The 27,694-nt window shown below is 30.8% G+C and overlaps 10 protein-coding genes across 10 annotated transcripts; 8 read left to right on the top strand and 2 right to left on the bottom strand.

Moving 5' to 3' along the window:
* Positions 1–1,214: 1,214 nt before the first annotated feature.
* Positions 1,215–4,723, top strand: BX663DRAFT_163072 (uncharacterized protein). The gene is made up of 5 exons (XM_051521643.1): positions 1,215–1,529; positions 1,625–1,913; positions 1,980–2,261; positions 2,342–4,485; positions 4,593–4,723. Exons 1-5 carry the CDS (start codon positions 1,443–1,445, stop codon positions 4,638–4,640), a joined length of 2,850 nt encoding a protein of 949 aa, XP_051380318.1. The 5' UTR covers positions 1,215–1,442; the 3' UTR covers positions 4,641–4,723.
* Positions 4,724–6,573: 1,850 nt separating this feature from the next.
* On the top strand, positions 6,574–8,570 carry BX663DRAFT_439801 (T-complex protein 1 subunit epsilon; the record flags this gene model as incomplete). Its single annotated transcript, XM_051523354.1, has 6 exons — positions 6,574–6,693; positions 6,759–6,819; positions 6,897–7,061; positions 7,125–7,323; positions 7,407–8,374; positions 8,446–8,570. The coding sequence occupies 6 exons, from the start codon at positions 6,574–6,576 to the stop codon at positions 8,568–8,570; spliced, it is 1,638 nt and encodes a 545-aa protein (XP_051380317.1).
* A 2,014-nt stretch (positions 8,571–10,584) lies between these two features.
* BX663DRAFT_518293 (uncharacterized protein) lies at positions 10,585–12,212 on the top strand. Its single transcript, XM_051528853.1, has 4 exons — positions 10,585–10,775; positions 10,865–10,976; positions 11,051–11,219; positions 11,327–12,212. The coding sequence occupies exons 1-4, from the start codon at positions 10,750–10,752 to the stop codon at positions 12,205–12,207; spliced, it is 1,188 nt and encodes a 395-aa protein (XP_051380316.1). The 5' UTR covers positions 10,585–10,749; the 3' UTR covers positions 12,208–12,212.
* Positions 12,213–12,381: 169 nt separating this feature from the next.
* Positions 12,382–15,818, top strand: BX663DRAFT_458961 (actin interacting protein 3-domain-containing protein). The gene is made up of 5 exons (XM_051523911.1): positions 12,382–12,523; positions 12,669–12,850; positions 12,955–13,955; positions 14,088–14,315; positions 14,378–15,818. The coding sequence occupies exons 1-5, from the start codon at positions 12,494–12,496 to the stop codon at positions 15,715–15,717; spliced, it is 2,781 nt and encodes a 926-aa protein (XP_051380315.1). The 5' UTR covers positions 12,382–12,493; the 3' UTR covers positions 15,718–15,818.
* A 1,041-nt stretch (positions 15,819–16,859) lies between these two features.
* Positions 16,860–17,700, top strand: BX663DRAFT_439768 (ubiquinone biosynthesis protein Coq4; the record flags this gene model as incomplete). The annotated part of the gene is made up of 2 exons (XM_051523348.1): positions 16,860–17,034; positions 17,102–17,700. The coding sequence occupies 2 exons, from the start codon at positions 16,860–16,862 to the stop codon at positions 17,698–17,700; spliced, it is 774 nt and encodes a 257-aa protein (XP_051380314.1).
* Positions 17,701–18,915: 1,215 nt separating this feature from the next.
* BX663DRAFT_439693 (uncharacterized protein) lies at positions 18,916–19,212 on the top strand (the record flags this gene model as incomplete). The annotated part of the gene is made up of 1 exon (XM_051523343.1): positions 18,916–19,212. A coding segment is annotated over one exon (297 nt), but the record flags the coding sequence as incomplete, so codon positions are not given.
* A 730-nt stretch (positions 19,213–19,942) lies between these two features.
* On the top strand, positions 19,943–20,732 carry BX663DRAFT_518288 (uncharacterized protein). The gene is made up of 2 exons (XM_051528852.1): positions 19,943–20,161; positions 20,251–20,732. The coding sequence occupies exons 1-2, from the start codon at positions 20,006–20,008 to the stop codon at positions 20,362–20,364; spliced, it is 270 nt and encodes an 89-aa protein (XP_051380312.1). The 5' UTR covers positions 19,943–20,005; the 3' UTR covers positions 20,365–20,732.
* A 584-nt stretch (positions 20,733–21,316) lies between these two features.
* BX663DRAFT_162996 (uncharacterized protein) lies at positions 21,317–22,485 on the top strand. The gene is made up of 7 exons (XM_051521642.1): positions 21,317–21,443; positions 21,499–21,520; positions 21,581–21,662; positions 21,719–21,767; positions 21,835–22,024; positions 22,101–22,121; positions 22,203–22,485. Exons 1-7 carry the CDS (start codon positions 21,378–21,380, stop codon positions 22,370–22,372), a joined length of 600 nt encoding a protein of 199 aa, XP_051380311.1. The 5' UTR covers positions 21,317–21,377; the 3' UTR covers positions 22,373–22,485.
* Positions 22,486–22,796: 311 nt separating this feature from the next.
* On the bottom strand, positions 22,797–24,033 carry BX663DRAFT_518284 (chaperonin 10-like protein). The gene is made up of 2 exons (XM_051528851.1): positions 23,886–24,033; positions 22,797–23,817 (listed from the first exon to the last, which is right to left on the bottom strand). Exons 1-2 carry the CDS (start codon positions 24,019–24,021, stop codon positions 22,922–22,924), a joined length of 1,032 nt encoding a protein of 343 aa, XP_051380310.1. The 5' UTR covers positions 24,022–24,033; the 3' UTR covers positions 22,797–22,921.
* A 135-nt stretch (positions 24,034–24,168) lies between these two features.
* On the bottom strand, positions 24,169–27,658 carry BX663DRAFT_518276 (Spc98 family-domain-containing protein). The gene is made up of 10 exons (XM_051528850.1): positions 27,582–27,658; positions 27,425–27,531; positions 27,251–27,365; positions 26,579–27,190; positions 25,853–26,522; positions 25,216–25,832; positions 24,925–25,146; positions 24,739–24,864; positions 24,459–24,672; positions 24,169–24,397 (listed from the first exon to the last, which is right to left on the bottom strand). Exons 1-10 carry the CDS (start codon positions 27,642–27,644, stop codon positions 24,363–24,365), a joined length of 2,781 nt encoding a protein of 926 aa, XP_051380309.1. The 5' UTR covers positions 27,645–27,658; the 3' UTR covers positions 24,169–24,362.
* Positions 27,659–27,694: the final 36 nt, after the last annotated feature.

Raw genomic sequence — 27,694 nt, 5'->3', positions numbered from 1 at the left:
TTTAAAGGGGAAATAAGTGCATGTATTTGCCTCCATATTCTTTTTTTTTTTTTTGAATTCCATTAAAGAGATGTGGTTCAAGGTCAAAATAGGCATAAGAAGAAATGAAATCACGGAAAAGGATGTTCTTCTACCAAGATTAGCAGAAGCATCCAAGCAAGTAAATTTACAGAACTGTGAAGTCTGAATAGTTATGCTGTAACATTTTTTGATAGTTGCTTAAATATGAAAAAAGGAATCCTTTTAAAGATTTTTTTTTTAAGTATTTATCAATGTCTAGTGTAAAAATTGAAAAAATAAAAGGCTAAATGCACTTTCCCATTCTCGGAAATTATGTGGCTATAGTCGCAAATTTTAATTTCCAAAGACATAAATTTAATTTTAAAGGCCGTTCTTATTTATTTGCTGATCTTTTTTTTTTTTTTTTTTTTTTTTTTTCACTCCAGATATTTATTTCATTTTGAGAGCACATAATATCGATTAGGAGTGTAGAATACTAGGGCAAAATGAATTTCGAGTAATCAAGGTTTAGATGATACTGCAGCAGAATTAACATAGAAACTTGCATTCTCATTCATTTTGATAGGTACCTTCATCTGCTAAAACAACTTTAGTCACTTTGCTTAGGCTGTTAGTTGTATTGACAATAATATTATACTTTTTTTTTTTTGTTATATCTGAAATAGGTTGTATTTTGTGTCGTTGAAGACATAGATTTTGGCTCTTCTATAAAAGCCAAAGATACCGTCATTTTTTGGAAGACAAAAAAGAAAGAAAACCGGATGTTGCATTTTTCAAAGACGAATAGTCATTTGCGTGATTCTTCCAAGACATATCCTGATTTTCGGTCAATTAAAACATTATATTAATTTAAAAAAAAAAAAATGATATTGAAGAACATTATATATAAAAAAAAAATAACTTGGCAGATGTATCATTTATAGAGAAGGATTTAATAATAGAGCATTTATATACATATACATTTTAAATATGTATGTGTTATTTATAGACAAACACGATGTTATAACTTGAGAAAGATCTACCTTAAAGTTAAAATATAAAGCCTTTTTTTTTTCATGAATAAGTCATTACATTGCTCTTATAGTTAAAAGAAACCTTCCCGCCAACTCATCAATATATTTATCTCTTAAAGATGTCTCACAGTTTTCTTTTTTTGTCATTTATTAATTATCAAAACTTCTTACTGAGCTATAATTTTATTTTATTCTTAAAAGTAAAACACTATGCAATTTTTACAGCTGTCAATGATTTGATTATATTAATATTTACATTTACATTTATATCCTCCTCTTTTCTTTTTTTTCTTTATTCCTTCCTGTCTTTTCATTTTCTTCTTTACAACTATTCATTACATTCATTTTCTAACATTTTGTTTCATTGATTAAACTAATTTACAGAGAGAAAAAAAAAAACGAATGTAAATGTACAAACATAACGTATCATGTATTATAGTACTATGCCTTTACGCATCATTGTTTATACTTGCTGTTGCAGCGCAACAAACTAATGTAAGCTAATAATAATAATAATAAAGAATCGATTCGATATCATCTTCAGCTATCAATTATTAAACCCATTTTTTTTTTTTTTTTTACTGAATCAGGTGCAACATACAACAATGAATTTATCAGGCCTAATTAAATCTCCACCACTGAACATTTACAACAAATATCTTGGTAGCAATAAAAAAAAGGATTCTATATTTAAACATTCTGCTGACATTGTATATGTTTTATCAAAGAAAGATAAAGTAAAAAATGATAAAGATGCATCGATACATAATAAAAAAAAGGAAAACAAAGATGCAACTTCTAGTGTAATTGCTACTACTACTACTACTGCTGCTGCTGCTGCTACTACTACTAGAAAGGTTAAACATACTTCTTCCTCAGGTAATAATCTCTTTTTATACAATTAAAATTCTTCATAGCAGTTAATAAATTGCCTTCTAATTATAGAAGAATGGTTGAAAAGTGTTGCTACATCAACTTTAATCACGCAACAGGGAAAACATAAAAGCAATAAATTAGATAAGCTGAAACATACAATGAAAGAGACTTCTGAAGTCACCGATGTGAAAACAAAACATAAAAGTAAAATTCTTCCTTCAACAGAAACTATTACAACCCATAAAAATGAAAAGACATCAACTACTATCAACGCTCAACTATCCTCAACAAGTTTAAAGAAGAAGATCAAATCATCCACAAAAACAAAACTAGCAACTATTACAATTTTTGGTTAGTTTTAGACTTAAGAAAAAAAAAAAAAAAAAAACTGCTATAATTAATTTTTTTTTTCTTGGTGTGATTAATAATAGATACATCACATAAAAAACATGACAAAAAGTTGCTTACTAAAAATAAAAAACCAAAAACGTCAAATACGAAGAACTCTAAAATCATAAAGATCAAAACTTCAACTACCTATTATCAAGCCATACCCTCCTTGACATCGGATTATTCAACAAGTTCAGTCACATCTATGGCTAAGAGCCATAATAAAAAAGCAATGAAGAAAACTAAACATAGTCATCATTCTTCCAAACATGTAAAAAATACCATCTCTTCATCATCAACTGTAGAGTATACTACGTCAGAATACTCAAAAAATCATCACCCTTCTAAAACAAGTTCATTGACTGCTACAATAACTAAACCTATAACCACATACTCTACTTCTGCTGTAACAATGCAGAGTACAAAAGATAGATTAGATAAATACCTATCTTCCACAAATGGAAAAACATCTACGTCTACATCAAAGATCCATTTAAATAAGCATACATCTTCTACTAAACAAGAAATTACACAACCTCCAATTCCTATTATGACTAGCAGCACTACTGCTACTTCATCAACTAGTCAGAGGGATACCACAACTAGCAAGATTTCTATAAAGCATCATATTAAAAGCAAATCTCATCATAGGAAATTTATATCATCTCAAATAACGCCTACATTATCTAAGACAGCAACAACAACAACAACAACAACAACAACAACAACAGCTACTACTACTTATCACAATATAACTCCTACAATTACAGAGAAACATAAAGGAAAAATAAAGAGCTTATTGCATAGTAACAATAAATATGTCTCGGGTTTTTCAACTAGTGTTAGTTCATTTTTGAATACGAAATCAAGTAAAACAACTTCACTTGTAATTTCGTCTACGAATTCAATAAACGATAACTCGGCAACTATGAGCAGCTTTACTTCAATATTGAATAATATGGATGGCGATTTGAGGTTGCATCCAACCACTTCAGTATCTAGCATATTATCCAGTACTAAAGAAGATGATATAAGCACATCCTATATAAGTTCTACTAGCCAACAGACATTATCAACTACTTTAAAACATTCTATGCCTACGATTACAAATAACGCCAAAAAACATACAACTATGTCATCGAATATGAATCCCATAAAAACATCAAGTATTACAAACAATAAAGTATCTATTAACTCTGATCCTACTATAACAACTACATCACTAACCCCTTCAAAAACTACATTTACGCATAACGCAAATTCCATATTCATATCAAGTTCTCCAAAGCCCAATGATACTAATAGCCGAACATTGACTAACTCTTTTCCTTACTTAACAAAAGATCCAACATCTACATCTTTATTACCAAAAACAATCGGAACAGTATATAAATCTTCAAAAGTACCATTTTCTTCTTCGAGCTACTCAACTGTATCATCAGTATTAATGTTAGATCTAGACAGGAAGTCGACTTATAAATCAAGTACAATGACTACTATTACTGCTGCTACTACTACTGCTATTAGTATTACTTCTGTTAGTATGCCTACTTCTTCTACTACAGCTACTGCTACAGCTACAGCTACTGCTATTGCTACAGCTACTACTACAGCTACTACTATAGCTACTACTACTGCTACTACTATAGCTACTACTACTGCTACTACTATAGCTACTACTACTGTTACTACTACTACTACTACTGCTGCTGCTACTGCTACTACTACTGCTATTGCTGCTACAGCTGCTACCGCTACAGCTACTACTACAGCTACTACTACTGTTACTACTACTACTGCTGCTACTACAGCTACTACAGCTACTACAGCTATTGCTGCTGCTACTACTGCTACTACTATTGCTGCTGCTAGTATTACTTCTAGCGCTAGTATTACTACCTCTCCTTCTACTACTTCTTCTTCTTCTGTCTCTGCTGCCACACATATCATTACTAGTACTTCTTCAAAAACTAGTAGCACTAGCGCTATTACTACTCCTTCTATTATTGCGACAAGTATGAGTACTATTTTTACTGAAGCTTCTGCTACTACTAGTATGACTACTGTTTCTGTTGCTGCTAGTACTAGTAACACTAGTATTATTGTTGCCACTAGAATCGCTGCTGGTACAGTTTCTAGTTCAACAACAACCAGTACAGCAGTAACTACTATATCGCCATCACAAATATATAATTCACTTGTAACAGAGACTAAATCATTTAGTAAAACAATGGAAAGAAGCAATACTATTAACGTTACAACAACAACCCAAATTTATTATACTACAGCCACAAATATTCCTTTGTTATCTTCAACTCAGCCTATTGTCTCTACCAGTAGTAGACATGTTTCTGATTTCTCTATTATAAAGACAGCCTTTACTTCTATAAAGCCTACCCTAACATCTACTATTGTTTCAACCCCTACAGCTACCACAGTACCCATCAATAACTCTTATATTAGCCAAACCTCTTCTTCGCCTAATCCTTCTGCCTTTACTATCTCTTCAACTAGCATTTCTTCTTCTTCTTCTACTAATACTAATACTAATACTAATACTAATACTACTGCTACTGCTACTGCTACTGCTACTGCTACTGCTACTGCTACTGCTACTGCTACTGCTACTGCTACTGCTACTGCTACTGCTACTGCTACTGCTACTGCTACTGCTACCACTACTACTGATATAGGCACGAAAACAACTACAAGTCAATCTAATCCAACACATTTGTACACATATAAAACATTGTCGTGGTTAACTGGATCATTTGAGTATCCTACTGCTAACTCAAGCCCTTCTCCTACGGCGACTGCGACTGCGACTGCAACTGCGACTGCGACTACAAAGATAACAAGCATAAATTCATCAACGGCTACACCATCAATCAATAATTATAATGAAAGTGATGATAGTACCAATTTAAATAATTCAACTACATCATCAAGTAATAGTACATTGGGTGAAAATTCTAAATCTAATAGTGAACAACCCGAATTCATTACACCCAATCTCTATGTAACCATTCCAGGTAAACTATAATATAATAATATACATGTATCTATTTATTTATATAACGAGTTGTACTTACTTACTTACTTATTTATATATATATATAGACACAGATCAGCTTACCTACATCAAGTTTAATACTATTTCTTATGTGTCATTAGTAAACGACCCTATCTTGACAGCGCAATTTGTTCAAGATCTACCATCCATCTTGAGCAAAAGCTTAAATATCAGTACGAATGATGTTATCATTGTATCCATTACTCAAAGTAATGGCAATCAGCAAGAGAAGAAGAAAAAGAGGTCGTCAACGTATGCTTCTTCTAATGATCATAGTGGTATTATTGTTTCTATTGCTATACCAAAGAGTGAAGTGAATACACTGCAAAATTTGATTTCCAATTCCAGTAGTGTGTTATACAATCCTAATAACGGACAGTTACCTACATTTATTGATCCTAATTATTCTATTACAAGTGATGCTGGTAATATATACATATACATATATATATATATTGTAGTTTATTATATTATAAATACTAAAGATTTAATTATATCATATAGGCTTAATCGCTAATAATAACGGAAACTCTTACCAAGCTTCAAAAGATTCTAATACTATATCAAACCAATATAGTAATAGTGCTGCTGCTCAATCTTCAGCTTATATGAAAAATAACGGTAACAGAGGACGTGGACTCTCTAGTGGAGGTATCATTGGTATTTGCGTAGGTGTTGGTGTCTGTGTATATGCAGTTGCCACATTTATTGGTATCCAACTCTATCGTCGACATAGACGTAAAGTAGAGAAAAGGGCTATAGAACAGCATAGAATGTTTGCTGAAAGCATTTCATCACCTATCATGCAAAGTAACATGCTTGGCGCTGTTCCAGCACCATATCAAATCACACGGAATAATCATTATTATTGATTTATATTATGATTATTCTCTTTATTTATTTTATATTATTTATTAATTAAACACTGCCCCTTCTGATTTTGATATTTGTTAGGAGGGAAAAAAATATATATATGTGTGTGTGTATATTCATATTTCAATTGGCTGAGAAGTTTACCAAATTGACAAGTTTTTTTTTTTTTTTTTTTTTTTTTTTTTTTTTTTTTTTTTTTTTTTTTTTTTTTTTGTGCGCGTTCATAATTTAAAAATTTCTTTGACTTTCTGTACAATAATAATAATTATATAAAAACTCTTTCATTTATTTTCCCCTTGTCATCCTTCTTATCATTAATAAAAGAAAATGGCAACCAACATCGATCCTAATTCAGCTGTTTATGCTACCGATGAATATGGTAGACCTTTTATTATTGTTAGAGAAGGGCAACAAAAGTCGAGATTAAGTGGCATCGCTGCTATTCGTGTAAGTATATATTTAATTTTGTATTAGTATAGATTATAATTCTTTATATTCATCATGCTCTTTAGTCACATATTCTCGCTGCTAAAACTGTATCTAATATTATTAAAACTTCTCTCGGTCCTCGAGGTAAATATTAAACTATTGAATAAAGAATTTATTTAACTGATTTCTTTTTTCATAAAAAAAAAAAAAAAAAAAAAAAGGTCTTGACAAGATCTTGATTTCTCCTGATGGTGATATTACTGTAACTAATGATGGTGCTACTATCCTTGATCAAATGGCAGTTGAACATCAAATTGCTAAATTACTTGTTCAATTATCACAAAGTCAAGATCAAGAAATTGGTGATGGCACTACTGGTGTTGTTGGTAATAACCAATAATATTCACTCTTATAAATTATTTATTTTAACACTATAAATATTTGTGTAGTCCTTGCTGGTGCTTTGTTGGAACAATGCGAGCAACTTTTAGATCGTGGTATTCATCCTATTCGTATTGCAGATGGGTTTGAACGTGCTTGCGCTGTTGCAGTTAAACATTTAGATGACATTTCAGATACTATTGAGTTTAGTAAAGATAATGTTGCTAATTTAAAAAAGACAGCCATGACTAGTCTTGGTAGTAAAATGTAAAGGAGGGAGTTTTTTTTTTTTTTCTTTTTTCTTTTCTTTTTATTTATATAATTTCATTGCAACTAACAAAATTTTATAGTGTTTCTAAATATCATGAAAAATATGCTGATATTGCAGTTGAAGCAGTTTTATCTGTTGCTGACTTGGAACGTAAAGATGTTGATTTTGAATTGATCAAAGTAGATGGTAAAGTAGGTGGCTCTTTAGAAGATACCATTTTGGTGAAAGGTGTTGTTGTTGATAAAGATATGTCTCATCCTCAAATGCCTCGTGAAGTTCGTGATGCAAAGATTGCTATCTTAACATGTGCTTTTGAACCACCAAGACCCAAGACAAAGCATAAGCTCGATATTACAACTGTAGAAGAATATGAAAAATTAAAGAATTATGAAAAAGAGAAATTCAATCAGATGATTGATCAAGTGAAGCAATCAGGTGCCAACTTGGTTATTTGTCAATGGGGTTTTGATGATGAGGCTAATCACTTGTTGTTACAAAATAAGTTACCTGCTGTGAGATGGGTAGGTGGTCCTGAAATTGAATTGATTGCAATTGCTACAAATGGCCGTATTGTTCCTCGTTTCGAAGATTTATCACCTGAAAAGTTAGGTAAGGCAGGACTTGTTCGTGAATTGACGTTTGGTACAACCAAGGACCGTATGTTGGTTATTGAAGAATGTGCTAATACACGTGCTGTCACTATTTTTGTTAGAGGTGGTAATAAAATGATTATTGATGAAGCTAAACGATCTATTCATGATGCTATGTGTGCTGTTCGTAATTTGGTACGTGATAATCGTGTTGTCTATGGAGGCGGTGCAGCTGAGATTAGTTGTTCTCTTGCTGTTGCCAAGGTGGCTGATGAAATTTCATCTATTGAACAATATGCTATGCGTGCCTTTGCTGATGCTTTAGATGCTACACCTCTTGCACTTGCTGAAAACTCGGGTCTTTCTCCTATTGAAACTTTGGCAGAAGTTAAGGCTCAACAAGCCACTACTGGTAATTCTAAGCTTGGTATTGATTGTCTTCATAAAGGCTCTAATGGTAAAGTTCATTTTATGTTATACATATCTATATATAAACACAAAACTAACATATTATTTTTTCTTTATTAGATATGAAAGATCAACATGTATATGATCCATTGATCTCTAAGCGTCAACAATATTTATTGGCTACTCAATTAGTCAAGATGATTTTGAAGATTGATGACGTGATTACTACTTTCGAACAACAATAAATAATAAGGAATTATTATTATTCTTTTTTTTTTTTAGAGAGAAATATATTTAACAGTATATCTTTATAAATTATTTAACAGTTATTCTCCTTATATTCATTCCTGATCATGTATTATGAATCATAAGAAGACAAATTTTTAGTAGAAATACTTGTTAACACAGTCTTAACTTTCAGTATTCAGACTAATAGTCACTATAACACATAGTAATTTGAATATTTAACTACAACGAAGTCCCCATAGTGATATTTGATATTAAGCATAGTTTGATTCTTTTGCATTATCTAAAACTATTCTGTGGCAATAAAAATTAAAATTAAAATGGCCAGTGAGTACGTAATAACTATAACACATTAGACTATCCAGATCAGTTCAAGATAAGATATACGACACGACTAGAAAAAAAACCAAAAAAAAAGGGAGGGGGAGGAGGAGGTTTCAAAAATTCTCTTAAGAGACAAGAAGAGGTAAATAAGAAAGAAAAAGTAGGAAAGGGAAAGAAAAAAAAAATTATATCATCCATCATGCCTAGGTGTAGAAGAGAGGGGAGGTATCGTATCATGCATTACATAATTGGCATGGCACGTTTTTTTTTTTTTTTTTTTCTGAACATTAAGCATATAGGCTTAAATAAAATAGATGTTCTCCAAGTTAAATAAATATACTGTTATATCTCTATTTACGTCTGTAAGGATAACAGGCAGATTACTATAATGATGTTTTATACTGCTAGCTTTAATTATAATGCATTAAAATTTTTGTCTAGAAGACATATGATATAGACATAAGTAATAATAAGACTAATTATCACTAATAATCCCGGATCAAGAAATCACGTAATTACTTTCTCTGGATTTGGGATATACTGTACTTGTAAAGTTTATTCTAGGATGTGAATTATCGACTTATTTAAAATGTTTCGGTTACGTTTTGTTTGATGGTATGTAAAATGCATAGGTTTACTTGTTTATTTATGTGCTATTTCCTCATTTATACGTGAATGAAATAATCAAAGAATTCATTCCAGATACTAAATATGTGTACTGTAAGCTGTTATGAATATAATTTATATTAACCATACTTACAATTCATCTTTCATGATAAGCTATCACATGGTGTATTACCGTGCAGAAAAAAAAAACTGTGGTAATACTGCTAGATATATTCATTAAAACTCTTAATAATATGTTTACTGGTCGAGATCGCCCTTCTGCATTACCTTGTTAATAAGAATAATAGCATTGCTGCTGTCTCAAACACGGAGAGAGGGTTTCTTTTTTTTCTCTCTCTAAAGATAATTGGTTTGTTTTATGTTGTCTAAAAGAAAATACTCTATTAAGCCATCTCCATACCCCTCTTTACCGTCACTCGTGGGATAATTTCACTAACTCACATTCCGTTGAATGATTGAATATGCAGCGTTGCCCCACAGCAATTGCCATTTAGTATTGAAGTCTGTCCTATCCGAGATTATTTAACCCGTCTCTCTTTGGTTAACCGGTAAGCCTAATGCGTACACAATCTAGTTTTGATACGAGCATCCTTCCCCTTTTCTCCCATATCCTCCGCACCATCTGTGTTATTCATAGATAATTTACTTTTACGTTTCATCGTAAGTACATATGTATATATAAGTTTTAGATTTTTGCCAACTTTATCTTTTTTTTTTTATAAAACGCAAATTTAAACACTATTCATATTTTTGATAAAAGCACAAGATAAAAATAATAGATAAAAAGCATAAATATGGGAGATTTTTTTCTTTTTTCATATAAATAAATAAGCAAATAAAAAAGTATTTGGTATGATGATAGCAGCAATAAAAAAAAAAAAAAGTGAGTATGTATGTTTATATGTAAAATTCTTCTATGCTTGTTTAGTGGGGAGTAGTATACATTATTTTATTACTCCTCTTGTATCGCATGTATGATGCTCTTTTTAGCTAATGAGCAGCAGCTTTATTGTATCTCACTCTCTCTCTTTTTCCCCCCTTTTTTTTACGGGATCATTAAAATGTACTTTGAATTTTTTAAACCCTTTTCTCTTTCTCTCTCTCTCTCTCTCTCTTTATTCCTCCTTTCCATCCTCTTTATTTTATATCATTAAGATATAACCCTTTCCATTCCTTTTTTTTTATTTTCTTTTTTAAGAAAAAAAATCCATAGTCATTCGTTATAACATGTTTAACACAATTTATAAATTAAGGTATTTACTCTAGCATAGCTATTTATTTACTTTTGTTATTTTATTTTATTTTTTACCTATATTAACTATTCAATGAATACATGTATTAGATTATTTATTGAGGAAACCTCTCAATACTATCCTATCCTTCTTTGCGCCATTAAGGATAAAGAACCTACTTTTAATGATTTAATGAAGTATATTCAACGTACAATCAGCATGGTACATCTAAAATAGAGCCCTATTTATCCATATATACACTCTTATTAATGTATAAATCTCTAACTTAATGATAGAATGTTAACTTGAATAATTGTCATTTTGCAACTGTTGACACGAATATTATTTTATCTGACGATTATAGTTTCAAAAATGCATTAAAATGTTCAATATTAAATCGAAAAAGACTAGAAATTGTTCTTTATAATAATAATTCAAAGAAAATTAGCCTTTCTTCAACTTTAGGTATGTTGAGATATTATTTGTTTATTTTATTTATTTGCTTGCTTGCTTGGTTGCTTGCATATGTGTACATATATGTTAATAGTTCCAAAAAAAAAATACTACTACAGTTACTAGTACTCATCATACACATTCAGAAATTAAAGTTGACAATGCCCCAGTTATTAAACCAACCGCCTATAAATGGATGCCTGATAGTTTATCTCTTAATACAATAGTTAATACTGACTCATTACACCAAATGAGTTATGTTCGACGTAGCCATAATAAGCAAAATTTTTATCATGAAAATCTTGATGGGCCGCTTAGAAAGAAACAAAGAGTATTGCTAAACCATCCTCATTCACGTAAATTACCTGAACCGTATTCAATAGCTTCGAAATCCTTACTTTCCTTCAGAAATAATAATAACATTATCTTGGATCATAACAATAATAGTCCACATCCACTTGAGATACGTCCTAAAGGACAATCGATTGCCACAGACTCGACTACTTTACCCTATATTTCTTCTGCCTTTTCATCTTCCCCAACTCCTACTTTACCTGCTATTTCATCTCTGACAGTACGTAATGAAGATTTCTTTTTAGGCTTTCAGCAGCTTGCTCCCATTATCCATCATGAAGAAGAAGAAGAAGGAATGAAAGGAAAGCTAAATAAAAAAAGAATTCGAGCAAGTGTAGCCAGTACAAATCATACTCATAATGTACAACAAACAGCAATTTATCAATGTGACCATATCGCAGAATCAGGTAAAGTCTGTGGTCAAACCTTTCGTCGTTCTTATGACCTTTCTCGACATCAAACGATCCACCTCAAAAATCGTCCATTTTGTTACTGTGATAAATGTGGAAAAAAGTTTACTCGTATGGATGCGTTACGAAGGCATGAAAGGGTACAAGGACATTATTCTTCATCAGCGCAACATCAAAAGCAACATCGTTCCTTATCTACTTCTGCTTTACCGCCACAAAAGATGACTCATGTTTAACCCTCATTTTATATACATATCATTCCTTTTTTTTCTTTTTTTTTTTTCCTTAAAATTCTACCGATATAGGAATTTAATACTATTTATAACATTTGCTGCATACAAAAAAGTTTAATATTTATTTATTAAAAAAAAAAAAAAAAAAAAAAAAAAAAAAAAAAAAAAAAAAGTGTGGCGCTTTATTATTTTATTAAAAAAAAATAGTTTGTTTTCCTTAATTTTATTATTATTATTACTATTATTTCTTTCATTCTTTCCTTTCTTTTTTTTATTGTGTATTCTCTAAATGAGAAGAACAAATAGTATAGCTAGCATGGTAAGAATTAATTTATATATTTGTATTTAATAATAGGAATAAGAGAAGGAATGTATAATGTAATTTCATTGATTAATATAACTTTTTTTTTTTTTTTTTTTTTTTTTTTTTTTTTTTTTTTTTTTTTTTTTTTTTTTTTTTTTAGTCAGGAGAGATTGAACATGTAGTTACCAAACTATTACGAACTACAAAAGCTTTATTAGAGGCATTAACTCAATGGTCTCTAATGCGTACATCAAATACAGAAATATTTGAAATTCATGACACATTGGAGAAACAGTTCTTTTTAGTTTCACAAGCTTTTGAAGAAGCAAGTATTCCAATGAGGTTAGCCTTTTTATAAGCTACTTTTTTTTTTTAAAAAAAAAAAAAAAAAATGGTTTAATTTTTTTTTCTTTTTTTTTTTTTTTTTTTTTTTTTTTTTTTTTTAGTGATTTACAATGGATTCCTCGACAGTTAAGGGATGCAGTTTCAGCTGCCATGTTAGAACAGCCTTCACCTGCAACATTAGATCAACATTTACCTCGTATTCGAGAAGTTATTGTTCATTTATTACATGGATTAAAAGCTAAGCAGGCAGCACTTAGAGAAAAAGAGCGAGAAAGAGAATCGCGTGGATCAATTCGCTCGAATAATACAGAGTCTTGGAATAAAGAAGTACCCTTGGCCGCTTTAAATCGGGGTAGTAGCAGTAGTAGTAATAGTAACATGAGTGGCTCACAACGAATGATGATGAATAATCAACAACAACAACAACATGGATTGCCTATGCCACCTTACCCACCTCTTTCACCTAAAATGGGAGCAACTGAATATGAACCTTGGTCAGGTGGTATGCCACGACCTACTATACCATCTAATGATCTATCAGCAAGAATCATGCCTCGTACTGGGTCCATGAATCGTCCTTATTCACCAACTCAACAGCAACAGTCAAGTCCTTTACCTACTCGATCTTCCTCTTCAACTCGAAATAATAATATACCACAAAGAATGCCTTCTCCACCACCTCCACCACCTCCTTTACCTCCTGCTACTATCATCTCTCCACGACCTGAGCCTCAATCTCAGTTTGATGAAAATGATCCAAATACTGCAAATGCATTAGCAGCTCTTAAACGTCAGGAAAATTTAGCTCGTCGTTCATCTGTTCGTCGTGCGTCCATGTTTAGAGGAGGTAGTAGTGGGGATTACAACAGTACAGGTAGTATTTCAAGAGGTAAAGGAAATTTATCTTTATCAAATTATGGTGGAAGTCAACAACAAACCAACAGTATACCACCAGTACCTTCTTTACCTGCTCATCATTTACCAATAAAAAATGTTGATTATAGTGCCTCAGGCCCAAATCAATCAAATAATGATGTGAATGGTATCAAATTAAATACAGTTAATGAAGGAAATGAACAAATCAGAGAGGAAGAAAATCAAGGTAAAAAAAAAAAGAAAAAAGGAAAAAGGAATAGGAAAAAAAAAAAAAAAAAAAAAAAAAAAAAAAAAAAGAGAGAGAGAGAGACAGAGAGAGAGAATAAAATTATTAAATACTATCTAATTCCGTTACTAGATTTAACCTTGTTCCTTCAGATTGGTAAAGAAGTACAAAAAGTAAGATATAATGGAGAGATCAGTATTCCTGCTTTAAATATGCTGTTCCTTGAAAGGTTTAGTTACTCTATTCGACAAGATGATTTCTCTAAAATTTATATCCGGGATCCAATGATAGGTGTATATTATGAATTACAAGATTTGTCTGAAGTTCAAGATAAGTCTGTATTGTCTTTTAATATTAATGGTAAATAAGAGAGAGAATGATACAGATGAATGAACGTTATTAATTTATTACTTACTATTTAGAGCATGAAGAGCAAAAAAAGGTTCAAAAGGAATGGTTATCAGAAATAACGACTACATTCAATAAAGAGTTAAAGGAAACGCGTCGTCAATTTGCTGAGCAAATAGATGCATTAAAGAAAGAAATGGTTGAATCTATTTCAAAAAATCAGACGATGGAAGAAGAAAAGGAGAAAAAATTGATTCAACAATTAACGGCACAATTTTTATCGGCTCAAGAAAAAGTTAAGCAAGAAGTTACTAAAGAGGAAGATGATAATGACAACGACAACGACGATAAAGATAAAATAGAAAATGAAGCAAAAGTAGAAGATGCGCCATTAACAAGACATATTGCAATGGAACAACTTGAGGCTCAACGTATAGAAATCGAAACACTACGTAGAGATATTGCTATACTTCGACAGCTGGATAGAGAGATGCGAGAAGAAACGTTAGATGTAATTGCAAAAATGAAAGAAAAAGTACAAGAAGAAAATGAGAAGAAGCGAAAAGCTGAAGAAGAAGAAAAAAATAACACAACAAAGTATACATCAAAGGCTCGTGCTGAATTAGAAGAAGGGAAAAAGACGTTATTAGAAAAATCGGATCAAGTAACAAATCGACTTGAAGATTTACAAGATACAATTGACCAACTTAAACTTGATGTTACACAACGTAAATGCCGCCCCTCTGAGGCACAAATGACACACTGTGCCAATGAACGTAAGGCGCTTGCGCAGGAGATTGAAGACTTTGGTAAATTTATTGCTCAAGTAAAACCACGCTGGAAGAAAACGTGGGAACATGAGCTACAGACGATTGTGAAAGAACAACAAACGCTAAAGGACCAAGAATATCTTTTATCCGATATGAAAGATGATTTAGATGCTCTTTTAGAGGTCTTTGAACAGTTGGAAAAGATTTATGCTTACCAAGCACAGGCTCGACCTCAGGCACGCGAATTTCGTGTAGCACCCCCCGAAGAAGGATTTGAAGGAATGACAAGTGTTCTAAAGCAAGTAGCCACGATCGATGTTGATCATTCACGTCGTTTACGTGCTTTAGAGCAAGCAGACAAGATGAGACAGAGAGAATTAGCAAATCGTATTGATGAATTTGAGAAGGAATTAGTTGGTTTTGTAGATGCTAAAAAATTGAAAAAGACAGGTGGTGCTTTAGAGATTGATCGATTACGTAAACAAAAGGACGAAGAAATATTGAAAGCCATGTATGCTGAAAAGAAAAGGACAGCAGAGGAATCAACCAGTAATAACGAATCTTTATCTGAGGAGCAATTAAATTCAGAATCAAAAGAAGAAGAAGAACCAACTACGAATGTAGCAGAAAATGAATCAGAATAATAACAACGGATAACTACGGGAATCATTATATCTTTTAATTGTATTTCATATTATACATGCTTTCTTACATAAATGTCTATTCCATCATAAATAATAATAATAATAATAATAATAATAATAATAATAAAACTACATAGTATAGCTTGTTAATATTATATAGTTATAAAAGAAGAAATCCTAATTGTGAAGGAATTGATGAGAAGGGAGGAAAGGAGAAAAGGAAAAAGGAGGAGAAGAAGAAAGGTTACTACTCCTTAGTTGATTTATTACGTATAATGGACTTTACTTTTACAAATACAATTTTGAATGACCTGACCTTTTTTTTTTTTTTTTTTTTTGAGTACATTATATCATAACTGTATTGTATTTATTAGGCCAGTTCAATCAAGAAGATAAGGAATAATAATAATGATAATAAAGAGAGAGTGAGAGTGAGAAATCCTGGATACTATGGACAGAGTAGAGTTTGATCAGCCAAATGTTCAGTGCAAACGTTGAATACATTCTAGCCTCACTATTACTGGTATATATATAGGATAGGAGATAGGGCGTTCTTAGTTTGGCTTAGACGACAAGTAGAAAGCAACTATAAAGATGAGGAATATTCCGTCCTCATTTAAGAAAATACTAATTTTAAATATCTCTTCCTTTCGGTCTATTACAGTAAGTTTAATTAGACTTTATAATAAAAGTAGCTACAAGTGATAATTGCTACTTAAAACAAGATGTAATGGCGTTATTTTACTTTTTTGTTTATATTCTATAAAACTTGTATACATGTTCTTGTTCTAATATTTATTACAAGCTTATATTGTTTATTATCATACTCATCACTACTTTCTTTCATCAAAAAAATAACAGGAGACAATTTGTTAACCTAACATTCTTCTTCAACAAAAAAAAAAAAGCCTTGCCGAATTGAATCTCTGGGGTCGTTGTTGGGGGCGGGAGTTTTATTCATAGCTGTATTCATCCCCATTCTCTATTCTTTTTCTTTTTCTTTTTTTAAAACTATTATTATGACTGTATTATGCAACGTTTTAATCCTTTAAAAACTGTTAAAACTCAATATCTTCAGACTGTTCAAAGACGATTATTTTCTCGATCTTTGACTTCTATGAATCTCATGGAAGAAGGTTGTCATGAAACAATTCTTAATTCACATTGATCTGACAAACTATATACATATAAATATAGATTTCGACTCTAATAAACTCAAAAAGCTTTATGAAACCCATGTTCCTATTTCTAATATCGAGAGAACAATTTTGACTGTAGGCTCTGCTATAGCTGCTTTAAATAATCCATTACGTGGCGGTAAATAATAGTGTATATAGTAAATAGATAGGATAACTAATATGTATACACATATTTATATGAATAGATATGATTGCAACTTTAGGAGAAGCAACAGGAAATTTATTCCTTAGACGTATGCGCGACCAAATGCTAGAATCTAGTGTTGGTAGACGCATATTACGTGAAAGGCCTATTATAAATACAAAAACCATCGACTTTGATGAACTAAAGAAAACATGTGCACCAGGTACATTTGGAGAGCAATATATAAATTGGTTGGAATCAGAGGGTGTGACACCAGATACACGATGTGATGTTAAATATGTTGATGATGAAGAATTGGCTTATGTTATTAAACGTTATCGTGAAATTCATGACTTTTTTCATACATTAACCGGATTGGGAGTGACAGTAGAAGAAGAGATTGCTTTAAAATGGTTCGAATGGGTTCAAACAGGTCTCCCGATGACTATGCTTGCTTCTGTCTTTGGACCTTTAAGAATGACTTGGCCAGAACGTAAACGCCTTTATGGAGGCTATATTCCTTGGGCCTTACAATGTGGTGCATCTTGTACACCACTTATGAATGTTTATTATGAAGAGCATTTTCACACACCCATTGAAGAGCTTCGTAAACAATTAGGCATTACTTTACCACCTCAATATTCAATTCATAAAAAATAAAATAAAATAAACTATTGGTCTGTGATATATGGGTTACTACACAGAGATGAATATTACTTAATAGTTTATTGTTAGTAAGAGGAAGATGAGTATCGATAACAGTTAATAATAAAATATAAACAGTTTTTATGAATGGCGCTACCTAGAAAATGATTACGTTGTCAAAAAAAAAAATGATTTGTTTGAAGAGTGACATTTTTTTTATTACTAAAAACCTTCGATATGTTAAAAATTAAATATAAAAATAAAAATGCATACTCAAAAAATGTACATTCAAAAATGAAAATGTACATCCAAAAAATATAATTGTTAGCATCACGAAGAAAAAGAATCAGAAGAATCTGAAAAAAACAGAGACCTTTTTATAGACAAGAGTATTTGTTTCTTTTAGTATTCATTACAAATCTTAATGAAATGTTTCGAATTATTAGTTAATGCATCTCTCGTTTCTCGTTGGCAGTGATGTTGTCTTGAAGAAAAAAAAAAAAAAAAAACATAAGTAATCCTTTTCAAAATGTACACTCAAATTATCCATCACTGTTAAAAACAGGCATTTGGATGTTTAAAGGCCGCACTCCCCCCCCTTTTTTTTTTGCAGTCCAAATAGACAAGCGCTACATCTTAAAGTTCATTAAGAAAACGCTTTCAAAAGCTTAAATCAGATTTGAAATAGTCAAACTTTATTAAAATCGACAATGCTCTGTGTCGCACTTCTAGTAATAAAATACTTATACTATACTTTATATAATTGGATACTTAAAGATCTCATCATTATCTTCCTTGCCACCAGAGAATAACTTATGAAAAAAAAAACACACATACACAATTAATAAAGTAATAAGTTGCATGTTATTTCTAATCACAGACCAAGTCAAGCTTTTTATCCAAAATGCAAATACCTACGTATGTCTGACGTTTTATGAAAATGGGACTATAAAGACTCTTAAAGTACTCTACGTAACATTACTATCTAAACTTGAAACAGCAATAAACATTTGACACAATTTAACCTTTTTTTTTTTCAGCATCAATGGGTGCATTATCCATGGCTAGATTTTGTTGAAGTAAACAAGAAATGATTTCTGCTCACTGCCGTACTCATGATAATCCCCCCCCCTTTTTTTTTTGCCTTTTCGTACTCGAGCCTTTAACAATCTACTCTCACTCTGGTTTGTGGAAACTACAATAGTGTCTAATAGTTGCCGACGCTTCTAAATCAAGAACAACAAGCCAGTAGTAGCAAAGGGTACAACTACTGCTCATTTTGTAAAATTCATAAATGAGCTTCTTGATATCATGGACGTGGACGAAAGACTTATGGGTAATTATTTTGTTAATGGAGAAAGAATTGCGGATGTATGCCCCAGTCATCTCAATGGATTTTATAGACACTCTAAGCGTCAAATCATCAACTGCCATAATAAAACGAACATCCAATTAGCTGAGACAAAATTTACCAGCCGCACTGTACATAAAATTCAGTGCAACATCACTTTAAGAAAAGATGTGTAACTTCTCCCCTCTCTCTCTCACATTAAATATGACGTCATCATTTATAGCCAATCACATTTCTTTTTTCTTTGAAGGCATGCATGAAAAAAAACATCAACATGCCTTCATTGTAATGATATTGAATATTAGCTATCTATTTGTAAAGCCCATTCTCTTAACTATCAAGATGTATTAAATCTATACGTGTTACGTATTTATTTATGTTTAAACCAACTACTGTTTGTTTTTTTGGAACTTGTCATTTAATATATATATATAAATATATCTATTTATATACATCTTAATGTTATATCATGTTAACAATCTATCAGAAAGCAGGATTATTCTCCCTTCATATTTTACCATGAATTATGCCAATTGCAACAATGAAATACGTGTTAACTGTTAACCATAAATAAATATTTATATAAAAAGGGAAGGATAGTAAAACAGGAGGAGGAGGGGGGGTGAAAGGAACTGGACTTTAATAGTGCTTCTTTCCCCTTGTTCCTTTAATTCAAGTAATAGAGCAATAAATTATTTTAAGCTGTGCAGCATATTTCTTATTTTCAACAGCATAAATCATTCGATGCATTAAAAGTGATACAAGAAAAAACTTTATAAGAAGGAAAATTATTCATTTGTGTAATAATCGAAAGAGAGAAAAAAAAAAAAAAAAGGATGACGCCAATTAATAAATGAATGAATTAATAAAAACCTGGCAGGGGATTTTTATTAATAAATTTCTTTTTTTTTTTTTTATTGTTATTATTTTATTTTATTTTATTTTTTAAATTTTCATTATTATTATAAAATGCTTTTTAAATCAATTCGATCTGTTTCTTCAAGAGGTGTTCGTATGAGTAAAAGATTTACTTCTTATCAAACTGGTTCAGAAGGTGCAACTGCTCAATCTGGTTCTTTTGGTCAAAAAGAAAAAGCTATCGAAAATCAATGGGCTCGAGCACATGTAAATAAATAAATTTGTGTATTTCGAGTTTATATATTATGAAAGGGAAAAAAAATTGTAATTTTAATCTTTTATTTATTCTTTTAAAGGATGCTGACAAGCTTAAAATGCTTCACGAAGCTTTACTTAAACAAGAAAAAGAAACTGCCGCACTTAAAAAGGATATTGAAAACTTACAGAAGAAGCATGAAACAAAGAAATAATCGGTTATAAAATTTAAAATCATTTGAATCTGTTCTTATTTATAAAGTATACATGTATATATAACACGTATACATGTATGAAAAAGAAGCAAAAAGAAACCTCTTTTTTTTGTTTTTGTTTCTTATTGTTTGTTGTCAAAATAAACATTGTATTTTCTTCACAAGTAACACATGTCTATAGTTGAACAATATTTGCCGAGTCATGTCATTTTTGGTAGAATCGAAGGCAAATCCTATTCTGCTTGACTTCTTACTTTTACCTCTAGCTATCAAGGTTGATAGTTAAAAGTTGTTACTCATAACACTTTTATTATTTTAATGATAATAGCTTTTAATTTTAATTCTAAAAAGCATTTTGTCAATTGTATCCATTAAATATTAGGAATGAAAATTGAGTACAAATACTATATCTAATATCAGTATTTAATCATCGTCATAGTAAGCATGTCGACAATTTTGTTGTTATTGAGTCTAAACAACTACAGAAACAATACGATGATTAGCAAAAATAAAAAAAAATAAAAATATAAATGAATGCTTGGGTGAAGATTTTTGTTTAGGGTTTGTAAGTGGGTACAGAATGACTAATCACCACAATCTTATTATCTGTAACGTTACCACTATTCGCGCTTGCCCTAATTTTCAACATTGGATATATTATAGACCAAGGCTGGCTATTTTCCATATTTATTTATTTTTATTTTTAATCCAATTGAGTTGTATTGGGGTCAACATGCTAAGGTAAGGTTAAAGCTAAAAGAGACTATTTAGCTTGAGTCGATGTTTTGAACAAAGCAATGTAAGGAACCTTATTAAACAAGTAATGATATGAAGGCCAGATCATGTGTTACACCCTCTATTTTACCTTCTTTATTAGAGTCAAATAGATTGAGCTTCGGTGGTATATTTGAGTGGATCAAAATTAATTTAAATTCAGTTGATGGGACATGTAGTAAGATTTCTTTTCTTTTATTATTAGTTCATAACAACATTTCTCTATTCTACTTTAAAAGATGACAGAAGTAGATATTCATTGTAATGTGTTGAAATGTAGGAAATCATTAACATTAGAAACACAGGTAAACTAGGCTTAAATAGACTTGCATTTATTGAATTGAATATTTTTGTATGTAGGCATGCGTTACATCTTGTTCACGTAATATATATATATCCCATAGTTGACATGTATTTAGTTAACATATTCAATATTATATAGATATATTTTGTGTAGATTGTTCAAATAGTTTATTCTCCAAAGCACTATCATGTCCCGCATGTAATGCAAACTTATCTAACAAGTAAATTATATTATACATATCTATTTTTTTTTGTAATTAACTTATAACCTACATAGTGATGATATAAACTTAACTCAGCTTAATCCTACGGAAGAATATAAATCAGTAAGTAATAAAATAATACTTGCATGTATGTAAAGTACAATAGACGGTATATTGACCTGTATTATAGTCTATATTGGCAGGATTAAAACCAGATATTATTTTAGATATAAGTATGAGGGCTATCTCTTTTTATGAATATCAAACATCGCAAGAGTTACTTTATAAATCAATGATACAAAAGAGTATTGAAAATAAATACCATACTTTAAGAGATAAATTCGAAATAACAACAAGAGATCTGAATCATGTTATTAATGGTATGTATACATATTATGTCTTTTTTTTTTTTTTTTTTTTTCCTTTTCTAATATATTCTGTCCTTTTTCTTTTTAGCTGAAAAAAAGAAACAAATAGGTATCTGAAACAAACATTTATACTACAATATAAGTTTATGTTATATTCATTTTTATATTATACAAATATAATTATTATAAGCTTTAGTAAAAGAATTTGAATTAGAAAAATTGAAATCTCAACAGATACTTGGTAAGCTTGAAGAAAAATCAAAGCAATTTCAAAAATTGCAGGTAAATAGACCCCCCTACTACTCTTTCTTTCTTTCTTTATCCATTTTTTATATATGTTTATATTTAGTCTATGTATGAAAAACTGAAAAGAAAGGCATTGACTACAAATATACAAGAAGCATTTGCATGTGTTCAACCCTCAAGTCAACATATGCTGACTTATCATCAAACAAATTCTCTTTCAAGAATAGATAATCAATCAATAGAACCACTAAGGAAAGGTATCATATATGATAAAGATTCAATCTCTCGTTTAGGAAGACAATCGGCTATTACAACAGATGCAAAAACTATCTTTCATTCTTTAAATCAAAATAAAACTGTTGATAATAATACAACAACCATGTCTCCTCCATCTACTACTACTCATAAAATTTATCCCGTACGTCACTATGAAAACATGAAAAACAAACAAGAACAGTCTATAAATGATGACATCAACTCTATTCACCCTACTAATTATCATCATTCAAGACATAAATATAAAGCACATTATCCAATTAATAATAATCACTGATTTATATTTAGGTTCACATCTCCCTCCCCCCTTTTTTTTTCTAGCTTATACATAATAAAAGATATACATTTAGATATATATATATATATTTCCATATACCCAATTATTTATTATTCTGGCTTGATAATGATCTTTAAGCCTGTACCTTTCAAAAAGACTTGCCACGCTTCATCAAACTCACTTATCTTGAAAGTGTGTGAAATCAATCTATTCCAATCTACTTTACCTGATCCCAAAATTTTAACTGCACGATCAATACCAAAGGGATTGGTATAAGTAGACGTAATCGTCAATTCCTTTCGATAGATATCAAAAGGTGAAATAGGAACGCGATCCTCTACCTTATTAACTCCAATCCAAACTATAGTTCCTCCAGCTTTTGCATAATTGACTGCATCCTCACATGTATTCGGGCGACCCACACATTCAAAAACAACATCATATCCTTCACCCGCTGCACCATCGACAGCAGGAAGATGACCGGGTGCATATACATCTGAAGCACCAAAACTTAAAGCCTCTTGTCGTCTCATTTCATTTGGCTCTATAACCGTAACATGACCGCCATGGAGTGAAGCAAGAGCGATCGTCATGAGACCAATAGGTCCAGAACCAATCACAAGCACTTGGTCGCCAGTCTTAATCTTACCTTGGTCTACTCCGTGTACGACACAGGAAAGAGGCTCTGCTAAGGCGGCTACCTCAGGTGAAATATGCTTCGGTATCGTTATAGCAGCACGAGCTGGTATAGAAACATACCTTGACATGCCACCGTCTATCGTGACACCAATACAGAAAAGATCGATACATAAATGGTATTTATCATTACGACAAAAGGTACATTGTTGACAAGGAATATTAGGATCAACAGCAACTAAATCGCCTACTTGAATAGGCGTCCTTGTTTCAGGATGAATTTCTTCTACATAACCTGAAAATTCATGCCCAATAACAACTTTTTTAGATGCATGAGGTGTCTCTCCACGACTAATATGTAAGTCAGTACCTTAAATTATCTTGTTAATACATTCTCCTACTTGAAATCTTGGGGTTTTTTTTCTTTTTTTTTCTTACCACAAATGCCAGATGCTGCGACTTTTACTAATATTTCTCCTGGTTTAACAATAGGAACATCTTTTGTTATCAAGTCTATAGCCCCTATCTTTTGCCAACTGGCAACTGTCATCTTCTTTGTTGAAGTGCTCATCATGATGTATATTTTTAATAGTAATAAAAGAAAAAAGAAAGAAAAAAAAAAAAAAAAAAAAAAAAGGCACGTTATTTATAATTTTTAGTTTTTCTTTATATGCAAATTGCCCGATTGGCTAAAGAAATTTGAACCTTAAATATAAATTGGCTTTACTTTATTAGGCATCTTTATTTTATTTTATTTTATGTTAAATTCAATAACAAGTTTATTGAATCATTAGCCCCAGTTTGATTATATCATGTCCATCACTCCCTTCCCCCCCCCTACAATTTATATAAATTAACTAGAGAATATACGGTATACAATATAGCGTAATTGACGGTATATAATACTCAATTTGATTATTGAATAGAAAGACTTGATGCTAAATGCTCAACTATAAGCCGGATTAGTTTGAATATGATTACAGTATATTAAAATACATATTTTATACTTACACCATGGAAATCCACCTTTTTTGCCCATAATCATTAGACTTCTAGATATAAAATCATTGGATCTTTTAAATTCATATTCAATGGAATTCATTGAAGCCTTGAATCGTTCCTTATCAGCTTTATTATTATCTGTTTGCATATATTCTACAAATATATCTTTCATAAGCTCTGCCATATCCAAAACTTTAATGATAGACTTCTTAATCACATTTGTCTATTAGCCAATTAAATGTTTAGTGTTTTTATTTCTAAGCTGTAATCCATCTTTATATATATATACCTTATCATTTAATAAGCATCGATCCATAATATGACGTATATATAAAGCATGTACAGCTGCAATTTCATCTGCGTCCTTTGATAGAGATAACTCGTTACGGAAATGAATTGTTTCAGCATGAAGAATCTAATTTAACTTTTATTATTAGCTTGATATCATTTATATATACATATTTATATACTTTACAGTCGTCATCATATATCTCCAAAAGACATTAATAAACCATAATAATTTCATACGAATCGAGTAAAATTGCTTTTCGTCTGAATACACTATTTTCTTATTTCGTCCAAGTGTCTTTTTTTCCATAACATATTTTGCTCGTTTCAATCGAAATAGAAATTTTTGAATTTTAGAGTAACTTGGTATATGCTCTATTTGAATAAAATTATTCAATGGCCATGGTATCTATAAGGTAAAGAGTAAAATAAATAAAATAAAAAGATAAGAATTGCTCTAATACGAGGATTACAATACCTTCACTTTAAATTCAATAAGTTCAAGATAAGATGATAGAGTAGAATGATTCACGTTATTTTCCTTTACTGTAATCTGTGCAAATTCATCATATTTATTTGCTTTGCACACATTTATAAACGTGCTATTTAATAAACGTGGATCTAGCCATAGTTCGTTATTATCTATCTGTAAAAATAGCGCTTCACAAAATGAATGCATTAAATCATTCTCCAACATCAAATAGACAGAAGCTAATGTCTTCAATTGCTGCTTCAACTCACATTTTTCGTGAAGGACATTGTTCAAGGTATCTGCTGTATTAATATAAGGATCTTCAAGGTAACATGTATCTAAAAGATACTTAAAATGTTGATCAAACAACAATGGTCCATTATTTATCATCGATTGTATTTGATTCTCTTGATCCTTTTTCGTTAATAACGGGAATAAAATGGATGTAATCGTAGTCGTTTGTTGAGATCCAAAAGGTGTTGGTGACGGAGGCTCGCTTATATTTTGTTTACTTGACGTAGATTTGGTTAACTGCTCCAATACACGATTATTAAATGTGCTATAGATTGAGCCCTTCGATACCAAGAACGATGTCTTTTCAATATACGATAAAAGATGAACTGCTTTCCCAGTAAAAAAATACGGTCCATAAAGAGAGGATCAAACAAAGGACAAGTATATCGATTATTATCTTGATAAACTGCTTTTATTTCAAATCCTTTTTTCCAAAAGTCAAAGTCATACAAGTTGACATTATCCTTTCTTGCTACATAAAATTCTTTATAACGATCACCTTCAAGTGAGCCATAAAATATCCAATCGTCCATCCATTTTCCATAAGGTACAAGTGTGTCCTTCAATAGATTTACTAAGGAATTATAGAGTGTAAGTTGCCCAGAGGATTGTGATATTAAAATAAAATTGTAGAGTACTGTTATAAAGTAAGAACCCAATAAAAGTGCATTATTCTTCTCATAGGGTGCATTCATTAGAATACCATGTAGAGTCTTAAAATAATAAATAGAGGAATCAAGTGTATTACGAAGTTTGAGAATTGAAATTGTTTGTGAAGTATCCTTTGTAATAAAACTAGAATTAGCTTCCAAGGTAGCAATAAAGCTATTCAAATCTAATAGTGATTTATAGATAGATTCAGCAAATGCTTGACTTGTTTGTCCGTATGTTTTGCTTTTAATTATCTCTCTTATTGTTTTTCTAAGATCTAATAATATATTTCCAAATATGCAAAATTCGTCAAGTAAATTGTTTAATGCATTTCGACTCAAGTGTTGTACAAGGTAAATATCTTCTAACTTCAAATAGAAATAAGGATCAAATTGTCATATTTAATTCTAATTTCTAAGTTTACCTTGAATCTTTCATTTTCATATTTAAATAAAACACTACTATCTCCTCTTAATAGTGCCAATATTTCTCTTATAACTCCCGCTTCAGTAATCGTCTTTAATTTTTGTCGCTCTTCTTCATTATATAACAGCTTTCCCAACTCATTACTTAACTGGTAGGAATTTTGTAATATGCTTCCACTCGTTGAATCTTGAATTGGTAAATTGAATTTTTTATTCCAATATTGCTCTGCTTTCAAATAATAAATTCCCTCTCGACCCTCTCTTTCATCAATCTTCATACTACTCAAAAAATTAAACTGAAAGTTTTCTAGCTTATTATTCAATCGATGCTGCTGCTGCTGCTGCTGCTGCTGCTGCTGCTTCTCTAATTCTGAATGAATGGAGTCACTTTCATTATCATCACTCACATCATCATCTTCAGTAGATGAATCAGCTGGCCAAGTCTGCCAATGATCCCCTTGTGGAGGATCTTCTTTAATAATATCTTGCCATGTTAAACTAGTTCCCTTTGTAAAGGTATCATTTAAGGCTGGAATATATTTATAGTTTTGATTTGTTGATGAAGATAAAGACAATATTAATTGCAACATATCATATTTTAAAATGGTTTGCTAAAGGAAAATGTTAGCTCATATTCTATTTTATTTTTTTTTATATAAAAATATGTTTACGTTTATTTCTTCTTCAACTACTATTGGCCTCGAGTCTTCTAAATACTTGAACTTATATTGCTTTAACGCCTGTGAGAATTCCTCATGACCTTTTATGCTAAATTTTTCTACAAGCCTGCATGTAGACGTTAAATAAATTATGTACAATTTATTTATTTTCATGACGATCTTTACCCTTTATATCGGTCATTAACATCAGTTTCATTTGTATTTGTACATTTTGCATAATGAATGGTGTATTTAGCTTTTTCAAATGCTTTCTTCCAAGAATGAGAATAAAACTAATACAATATTAAACATAAAGCGTAAAAGCGAAAATGTTTTCATTTACTTGTAAACCAGTAATTTTATGCACAAGTTTTCCTAATAATTCATCCTCATTCATAAAACTCATTATTTTACAACAACAGTAGCAAAAAAAAAAAAAAAAAAAAAAAAAAAAAA

This window comes from Cokeromyces recurvatus, assembly GCF_025118155.1.
Source record: "Cokeromyces recurvatus strain NRRL 2243 chromosome Unknown BX663scaffold_24, whole genome shotgun sequence".
NCBI classification, from domain to species: domain Eukaryota; kingdom Fungi; phylum Mucoromycota; class Mucoromycetes; order Mucorales; family Mucoraceae; genus Cokeromyces; species Cokeromyces recurvatus.
Note: the sequence above shows the minus strand (reverse complement) of the source record. Positions and strands in the feature narration are given on the sequence as shown.

Bases quoted from the DNA above. Each gene is read 5' to 3' on its own strand.
- BX663DRAFT_162996 (XM_051521642.1), top strand. From the start codon at position 21,378: ATGACAGAAGTAGATATTCATTGTAATGTGTTGAAATGTAGGAAATCA. The intron at 21,768-21,834 runs GTAAGTAATAAA...CCTGTATTATAG, and splicing joins CTACGGAAGAATATAAATCA to TCTATATTGGCAGGATTAAA. The intron at 22,025-22,100 runs GTATGTATACAT...TTTTCTTTTTAG, and splicing joins TCTGAATCATGTTATTAATG to CTGAAAAAAAGAAACAAATA.
- BX663DRAFT_518288 (XM_051528852.1), top strand. From the start codon at position 20,006: ATGCTTTTTAAATCAATTCGATCTGTTTCTTCAAGAGGTGTTCGTATG. The intron at 20,162-20,250 runs GTAAATAAATAA...ATTCTTTTAAAG, and splicing joins ATCAATGGGCTCGAGCACAT to GATGCTGACAAGCTTAAAAT.
- BX663DRAFT_518293 (XM_051528853.1), top strand. From the start codon at position 10,750: ATGTTTAACACAATTTATAAATTAAG. The intron at 10,977-11,050 runs GTACATCTAAAA...ACTTAATGATAG, and splicing joins TTCAACGTACAATCAGCATG to AATGTTAACTTGAATAATTG. The intron at 11,220-11,326 runs GTATGTTGAGAT...ATACTACTACAG, and splicing joins TAGCCTTTCTTCAACTTTAG to TTACTAGTACTCATCATACA.
- BX663DRAFT_458961 (XM_051523911.1), top strand. From the start codon at position 12,494: ATGAGAAGAACAAATAGTATAGCTAGCATG. The intron at 12,851-12,954 runs GTTAGCCTTTTT...TTTTTTTTTTAG, and splicing joins GAAGCAAGTATTCCAATGAG to TGATTTACAATGGATTCCTC. The intron at 14,316-14,377 runs GTAAATAAGAGA...CTTACTATTTAG, and splicing joins ATTGTCTTTTAATATTAATG to AGCATGAAGAGCAAAAAAAG.
- BX663DRAFT_518284 (XM_051528851.1), bottom strand. From the start codon at position 24,021: ATGATGAGCACTTCAACAAAGAAGATGACAGTTGCCAGTTGGCAAAAG. The intron at 23,818-23,885 runs GTAAGAAAAAAA...AGATAATTTAAG, and splicing joins CGCAGCATCTGGCATTTGTG to GTACTGACTTACATATTAGT.
- BX663DRAFT_163072 (XM_051521643.1), top strand. From the start codon at position 1,443: ATGTACAAACATAACGTATCATGTATTATAGTACTATGCCTTTACGCA. The intron at 1,914-1,979 runs GTAATAATCTCT...TTCTAATTATAG, and splicing joins TAAACATACTTCTTCCTCAG to AAGAATGGTTGAAAAGTGTT. The intron at 2,262-2,341 runs GTTAGTTTTAGA...GATTAATAATAG, and splicing joins AGCAACTATTACAATTTTTG to ATACATCACATAAAAAACAT.
- BX663DRAFT_518276 (XM_051528850.1), bottom strand. From the start codon at position 27,644: ATGAGTTTTATGAATGAGGATGAATTATTAGGAAAACTTGTGCATAAA. The intron at 25,147-25,215 runs GTATTGTAATCC...TTTACCTTATAG, and splicing joins TTATTGAATTTAAAGTGAAG to ATACCATGGCCATTGAATAA. The intron at 24,673-24,738 runs GTATATATATAT...ATTGGCTAATAG, and splicing joins GATGCTTATTAAATGATAAG to ACAAATGTGATTAAGAAGTC.